General features: G+C 28.5%; 1 protein-coding gene across 1 annotated transcript; it reads right to left on the minus strand.

Moving 5' to 3' along the window:
• Positions 1-4,015: 4,015 nt before the first annotated feature.
• Positions 4,016-6,773, minus strand: LOC143897792 (uncharacterized). Its single transcript, XM_077406703.1, has 6 exons — positions 6,234-6,773; positions 5,239-5,427; positions 4,965-5,033; positions 4,824-4,877; positions 4,684-4,746; positions 4,016-4,412 (listed from the first exon to the last, which is right to left on the minus strand). Exons 1-6 carry the CDS (start codon positions 6,332-6,334, stop codon positions 4,325-4,327), a joined length of 564 nt encoding a protein of 187 aa, XP_077262829.1. The 5' UTR covers positions 6,335-6,773; the 3' UTR covers positions 4,016-4,324.
• Between the last annotated feature and the right edge of the window lie 1,860 nt (positions 6,774-8,633).

Genomic DNA, 8,633 nt, shown 5'->3' on the forward strand with positions numbered 1-8,633 from the left:
ACACCTGGACACCGAAAACTATGAAGCGCACCATCTGGAACCCGTCATCGGCAACCTGGGACACGTGGACATTAAATTCAAGGTATTAATACACGTAGACACCGAAAACTACGGAGCGCACTATGTGGACCTCGTCATCGGCAACCTGGGACACGTGGACATCGAATTCAAAGTATCAATACACCTAGACACCGAAAACTACGGAGCGCGCTATCTGGACCTCGTCATCGGCAACCTGGGACACGTGGACATCGAATTCAAGGTATTAATACACGTAGACACCAAAAACTACGGAGCGCACTATGTGGATCTCGTCATCGGCAACCTGGGACACGTGGACATCGAATTCAAGGTATTAACACAGTATATACAGTAGCGCAACTTTCTGTCGGCGCCTTTGAAGTTAGTGTTGTCTAAAATGGAGTGCGCATGCGCGAAATAAGTAAACGCCCACTAATACCAACTAAACGGCCACGTACAGCAGACACAACTGTTGAGTGTCGTCTTATCGACACGCTACGCTGATTCGTTGGGTCTAAAAGTATAAGAGCCAATCATGTGCTATGCTACTGAGCGGTTTTGCTGAACGCGCCCAACGTCTTTCTCTGAACTTCTTTCTCAATTGCTCTTCCTTTCTCCGCTCTCACTCCACTTTTACATGAAATTAATCTGAATTTAATGAAAATAATGAAAATAAATATTTATTATGTATTAAAAATAAGAAAAAAAATTCATAAAAAATTCATAAATGAGAAAAAATAAAATTATATAAATGTGATTGTGCAGATTGAATAATATAAATGTATTGAGGTAAATTACTAGAAAATATAATGTTATATAACATATATTGAACAACCGAAAAGCAAAATATAATATTTTATACATTATACTTATAAGAAAACAATTATAATTATAAAATATTTAATATAAAATAATTTTATTACATTAAATGAAATAAATAAATGATTTTTAATTATGCATCCAAAATAAATATGAGATATATATTCATGTTTAATTTAAAATGCGATAAATGAAATTTTAATTTTAATACAACGATGATATGTTAATATTACATTTTAAAATAATTTTAAGTATATCTCTATACAAAAAGAATATACCCGTAATAAATATAACTGCAATATATTAAATGTACATGTTTTATTAATAAATATAATAAAGAAACTACATTTTTTATATAAAATAAAATTGTATCTTTATTACAATATATAAGAATTTACATATTACGTAGTACCAAATTGTAGTCTTTTTCCTTTTAATTTATTCACTGCTCCATGCTTCAGCTACTCGATCCACCTCAACACAGACCAGAGAAACAGAACAAAAAAATACATTAAATACACTTTATTGTACAATTCTTTCATTGATCTGTATCTCAGCTACTCGATCCACCTCGATACAACCCAAAAAAAGAAAAGGGCAATAAAAGTGCAAACTACAATAATTACCGTACAATAATGTAGAACAGAAAATACTTAAAATATAAACAAGGAATCTATAAAATGTAATATTAATAAGCTCCATTTCTTCTCCAAGTTTTTCATTTGTATAACCTTTTGATTATTCATCCTTGAGGCATGTAAGAACTTAAAAAAAAAAAAAAAATTAATTAATTTAATGTATCACTAACAGTATTCATGCCTTTACAAGTACACATGCACCATCGCACATACATATATATATATACATACATATATATATATATTTAACACACACGAATACATTAATTTATGTAACATACACAATATAAAATTTAATAAGTAACGTAATGTATAAAAGTCTATTAATGCACACTTATTAATACATATATAGTAACGCATAATTTCAACGCACAATATGAACGCATAATATCAAAACACAATATATCAATATTAACGCAACTGAAAAAATTGCACATACATGTTGCCATTAATTAAAAGTAAAATGTAAAACGCAACAATACAATCAATACATTATTAAATACAATATAAGTTAGACAATATAATTTAAAAATAAACAAAATGCAATAAAGAAACACGCAAAGTTATATATAATGTTATTTGCAAGCAAACAAAACATGCAATAAATGAACACACAATACTGGGCAAGTAATATATCACAATCCATTATAAGAATAAGAATCAATAAAACAGTAGCCTCAATAATTAAAATATGCCCGTAACGCATAACTCAACATAACAATTAAACATTATAAGAAGAAAATTTATAAATGGGAAACGTTTAAAAGTTTCCTATTTTTTGTGGTAACCCGTTTGCACGATTTATTATGCAGCGATAATGTGTAATATATACGCATACGAAGATATAATTTTATCAAAAATGAAGTAGGGAAATTTGGACATGGCGGTTCAAAAGTTATATTTTGTGTTAATTGGAATAAATAATTGCCAATATTTTTTTGGAAACAATTTTTCTCAAAATTTTTTACAAATACTTCTTCTAATTTATGAATATAATAACAAAAGTCATTACTTGGTATGTTTAATTTCCCAAACAAATTTCCTTCTTCGTTTTCATAGGCTCGAAAAGAACAATATAATGTTGTATTATCTAAGACAGCCATATTATCATTCATATATTTTGTACATATATCACAAGAATGTATTGCTGTACATCTTTTAATTAAAAATCCGCAAACATATTTAAATGCGTTTTCTTCTGGCAGATCCATTGAACGATATTCATGAGTCGGAATATTTAAAATGTTATGCGCCGATGATGAAGCAGTAAATTCCGAAACAGTGGACTCTTTGTTATTATCTAACGTTCCAATAAGATTTAACATATCATCATTATCAGAAGCACAATTTTGTGTATCTGAATGTTTTAATAATGTTGTACTAAAAAGTTTTTTAAAGGCGCGCTTAAATTGTATAGGTGTCGGATTAAGACAATTACCGCCTTGTTTCCGAACGGAACCAAAAAAATTTTCGACACAATCTTGATTCAATCTACGTGTTCGGAGATATGGAAAATTATGATTTTTTAATGTTTCCCAAAGCTGAATGATGCTATTAATTGTTATCTGCCAGCATTCAAAGCATTTAACTTTTACATATTTACCATTATTATTATTAATAACTACTTTAATACTTTTTATAAGATCTGACATTTCTTGCAAAAACTGCATTTGTTTTTCACTTCCGGTAAAAACTTTTCCATGTTCTTTAGGATTATTTACGGCGGACGAATTTAACATATCAAACAACTTATCAAAATGATCAATTAAATCTATAGTTCCAACGACTTCAGTCGGAAGAAGACCGACAGACATCTGTGTACACATTCCTGCACATACATGGTTACTAAGTACTTGTACGGCATATTTAACTTTCATTCTCATAAAGTTATTTGGGTCCATATGAATTTTTGATAATTTAGGAGCTGCTCTTATCCATTGTTTGACGTCTTGCATATAAAACTGTCTAATATGATCCCACGAAGCTACTTTATTATTAAATTCAAAATTATGTTTTAACAAATTATTTCGGGTTGCTTTTATTAAATGTGGAGTGTCAAAAATGTAAACTAAATTTTCTCCGTTAACTGAAAAAGTTGAATTTTGTGTAGATATTCCTAAATCATGGGACAGTTATATAAAATTAGAACCCATGTCCGTAACCAATGCATGCACTATAGCACCTGTATTTCTTAATTTAATTATTGTATTAAATATCAGATTTTTTAAAAAGTTCATATGGCATGTAGTTTCTACAAAACAAAAAACAATAGGCACCTTCCAATTACCTGCAATACTACGTGCCATAATAACTAAAGCGCTTCTTGCAGGTTTAGATGATTTTTTATCACCAATGTCTTCGAAACCAATTATTTCATCCCGTGATATATTATAAAATAAATGAGCTTTTAAACTCATTTCGTCGGCACATATTATGCAATGACGTTCTACAAGAGGCAACGTATTCAATTTTAATTTAAGTGCTTCAAAAATTTTATCATTTATACCAGGCTCAATATTCCATTTTTGCGTAAATAATTGTAGAGAACGTACAGAAGGCAATGCAATTGAATCTTTCAATTCCCGGTACATTCGTGGACTTAAAAAAAATAATGATAAAGCAAATTTCTTAAATTCGAGATCATATCTTCTGCCACGTTTACATTTTAATTGTGCGTCGACTTGTGCCGCTAATAATCTATTAAATTTTTCCGGTAATAACTTACGGCCTAATTTTATTAGTTGATCGAATTCGTTTTCTTCTTCAACTTTTGTAGCTTTCTTCTTGTTTTCCATACGAAGCCGTCGGATTGTTTCACGCATTACTTTATTTTGCGCCTTTAATTTTTAGAACTTCTCTCGCAATTTCCTTTTTCTCGGGCTATCATCAGACGATTTAGTCGTAACTGCAGGCTTCTTGATAGTGGATGTGCTCCTATAATATATTCCAAACGTTAGATCATAGCACAAAGATTATTTTTAAATATGATATTTGTAATTATGTAACTATTTTGCTGTAAGAGACAAAAACAGCAAAATAATATTAAATAAAATCTAAAGTTAAAAAAAAATTTAAAAATATAAAGTGTTAATAAATAAATTATATATATCCTGACAATTATATTTTATAAGAAAACTTTTATTACATAACAAATAAAGAAAATAAAAATACATGTTTAACTGTAAATTAGTAAAGAAAAACTTACGGTTGAGTTATTTCTACGTCACTGACAATAATTGGGACGATTGTTTGTAAAGTTTCTGCTTTGCTGAAAATATACAATTTTTTTTCTTTTAGCCATTATTGTTAATAAACGTAAACAAGTCTCTTATTAATATAAATTACCTATTATCTTCTTGCACTTGCATTTCTGCAACAGTTGCCTCAGCACATGTATTTCTGCAACAAAATATATATATATGTATCATATAATATTTATTATAAAATATAATATTTTAACAAATAGAACATTTATATTTAGCATACCTATCTACTTTCTCTTTAACCACATTTTCCTCATTTTGTTGTGTTGTTTGTTCGGGTGCTGTGTTGTCCCTAAAAGATTTTAATTATTTTGTTTTTATATGTTACTTTCACATAATACATAAAAAATAATGTAAATATTGTTAGATATTGTTGCTATTATTTTTTATATACCTTATACCAGTATTATTTAATTTTATACTTTTTTATGAAACAAAACTAATTTAATTAAATTAAAATATGTAAAATTAATAATTATTTGTTAGTAAAAACTCACTGTTGTTGAAAACCTGGTCCAAACAATATAGTGGGTACAGCATCTGGGTGAAGACGAGCCCTAACTTTATTAATTTTGTACCATTTGTTTTCAAAATGCAAATGGCACAAACGACAATTCTGGTGGGCATATTCTGGACCTTTAGGTTCTAGATCCAGCCTTCTACATGCTCGTACCCATTGCAACCATCTGTAAATGTTGTACCATTTTACCAATGACAAAGTAATGCACACATTACAATTAAAAAAAAATGGGTGCAAATTACAAACTTGCACATTGCTTCCTCATTATTACAGGAAGCTTATTTCATTTAATGTATAAATTTAATGTATATGAGGAAACTTTTATTTTATTTAATATATAATTATTAGTATTTATTTTTTTGGCTTCCTCATAGAAGAAGCTTTGTGAGCAAAGGGTTCTACTTGCACACTTAAAAACTGTCAAGAAGCCCGATATCTCAATATTTGCGGAAGTTAGAGCAAATTTACCAAAATTTCTATAACTCCAGAACTAATCAACCAAATCTTAACAAATTATATATGAAATGGGGGTAGAAAAGACTGAAAAATATAATAAAATTAGAAATAGATCAATATCTCCAAATTTGCAGAAATTAAAGCATAAACAAACATTTCTGCAAATTCAAAATTTTATTAAAAAAGAACCCCTTGATTATTAGCAATTTTTATTAATTCTATTATATTCTTCAGTTTTTTCTACCCCTATTTCATATATAATTCGTTAAGATTTGGTTGATTAGTTAAAGAAATTTCGGTAAATTTGGCACGTACACACATACATACACACACACACACACACACACATACATGCATACAGACATTTTTTAAAACTGCAATTTTTCGACGTTTTAGAACATTCTGAACGCATTCAGAAAAACAAAAAAAAATTTTTTTACGAAAACAAAGCTTCTATGAAGAAGCAATATAATTTATATAAAAAATAATAATATTATATAAAGCAATGTGTTATACCTGTCTTGTTCCTTTGGAAATTTAAAAAAATGTCGTTGCACATCAATAAACTTCTTAACGCACTCTGGTACTGCACAGCTTGGCTTTCTTATCGCATTCATTTTTAATTATTATATGCAGCAACACCTGAAACAAAGCTAAGATCAAAGTGCTTCCAAGAGAATTGAAAACTTATATAATATTTATATAGGTTAACTATTTCCTTAGAAAAAAATTTCTCTTTTATGTTTCCTTCGCTTTTATCACTTTTATCATTTATTTCACTTTTATCACTTTTATCACTTTTCTTTACTTCATTCTTTCACTGTCTTTATACTTTGTAAACTCTTTTCACTTTAATCACATAAACGTATTAAGAGTCTGTCAAACACTTCTAACAGCTCTCAATAGCATTCAGTGACTAATTGAGCTAATTCCCTCCAAATTTCTGTTCCAATACAGATAGGCATTTATTTAACTGACCATTTAAATTCTAAGAGGGAGCGAAGCAGAACGGAGAAAGGAAGAGCAATTGAGAAAGAAGTTCAGAAAACGACGTTCAGATGGGGTTAGTGGGCGCTTACTTATTTCGCGCATGCGCACTCCATTTTAGACAACAAGAAATCAGGAGAGTTGCGCTACTGTATATACTGTGGTATTAATACACGTAGACACCGAAAATCACGGAGCGCACTATCTGGACCTCGTCATCGGCAACCTGGGATACCTAGACATCAAATTCAAGCTTGATTCATAAGAATCGACTTAAAAATTCCCTAGCGGCAGAATTAAAATTATGTCAAGACATAATAAAAATTGGTTGAATTAAAATTATGTGTACACATAATTTTAATTCATTTTTATTATGTCTAGACATATTAAAAATGGGATGAATTAAAATTATGCCTACACATATTATGTGTACACATAATTTTAATTCTTTTGCTTCCTCATAGAGGAAGCTTTGTAATGGTGAAAAAATTTTTTTTCGAGATTTTGATGGAAATAGGTTTAGAATGTTCTAAAATGTCAAAAAATCATATTAATAAAAAATGTCCGGAAGTATGTATGTATGTGTGTGTGTGTGTGTGTGTGTGTGTGTGTGTGTGTGTGTGTGTGTGTGTGTACGGATTTTTGTAAACGCATCTACTTCTACAATTTGTTAGATACCAGTTTGAATTTTTGCACACAAATAGAGTATCATAGAAAGTATGTCCTCCTCAAATTTTATTGAAATCGGTCTACCGGTATAGATTTTATGCAGATTTTCCTTTTTTTGAAAAATGTGTTTTACGCTGCCGCTTTCTCAATATTTGAGATAGCGATTTATTTTTAATTTTATTATATTTTCCAGTTTTTTCTACCCTTATTTCATATATAATTCATTAAAATTTTATTGATCAGATCTCGTATTACACACATTTGAAATTTCGAAGAATTCGTACATACATAGAAGCTTTATAAAACTTGATCTGATCAACCAAATTTTAATCAATTATATATGAAATAAGGGTAGAAAAGACTGGAAAATATAATAGAATTAAAATTAAATCGCTATCTCAAATATTTATAATATCGGGCTGATTTTTTTTATCGATAAAGTATTGTTTTAGTTTTTAAGTGGACAAGTATTTTTAGTATTTTTTAGTGAATGTATATAATTATTTACGCAGTCCCCAAAAGAGTTAAGTGTGAAATCAGAACCTTTGCTAACAAAGCTTCCTCTATGAGGAAGCCAAAACAAATAAATACCGATAATTATACCTCGAATAAAATAAAAACTTGCACACTTACTTAGGAACTATGAGGAAGCAATGTGCAAGTTTCTACTTGCACAATTTTATTATGTCTAGACATAATAAAAATGGGATGAATTAAAATTATGCCTACACATAATTTTAATTCATACAATTTTTATTATGCCTACACATAATTTTAATTCAGCCAATTTTTATTATAATTCCGCATTTTTATTATGTGTACACATAATTTTAATTCATTTTTATTATGTGTACACATAATAAAAATTGTATGAATTAAAATTATGTGTACACATAATAAAAATGCGGAATTATAATAAAAATTGGCTGAATTAAAATTATGTGTAGGCATAATAAAAATTGTATGAATTAAAATTATGTGTACACATAATAAAAATGCGGATTTATTTTTATGTCAGACATAATTTTAATTCATCCAATTTTTATTATGTCTAGACATAATTTTAATTTATACAATTTTTATTATGTTTAGACATTATTTTAATTCATACAATTTTTATTTTTTCTAATAAAAATTGGATGAATTAAAATTATGTGGGTATAATTAAAATTCAAAATTTGATCATCTAAACATTTATGTATTTAGATAAAATTTTTATTCGTTGAATTAAAATTATGTCAAGGCATAATTTTAATTCTG

Source organism: Temnothorax americanus, unplaced genomic scaffold (genome assembly GCF_048541705.1).
Source record: "Temnothorax americanus isolate GAGA-0224 unplaced genomic scaffold, ASM4854170v1 Scaffold21, whole genome shotgun sequence".
NCBI classification, from domain to species: domain Eukaryota; kingdom Metazoa; phylum Arthropoda; class Insecta; order Hymenoptera; family Formicidae; genus Temnothorax; species Temnothorax americanus.

Bases quoted from the DNA above. Each gene is read 5' to 3' on its own strand.
- LOC143897792 (XM_077406703.1), bottom strand. From the start codon at position 6,334: ATGAATGCGATAAGAAAGCCAAGCTGTGCAGTACCAGAGTGCGTTAAG. The intron at 4,747-4,823 runs GTAATTTATATT...GTATATTTTCAG, and splicing joins CAAGTGCAAGAAGATAATAG to CAAAGCAGAAACTTTACAAA. The intron at 4,413-4,683 runs GTAAGTTTTTCT...AATATATTATAG, and splicing joins GACGTAGAAATAACTCAACC to GAGCACATCCACTATCAAGA.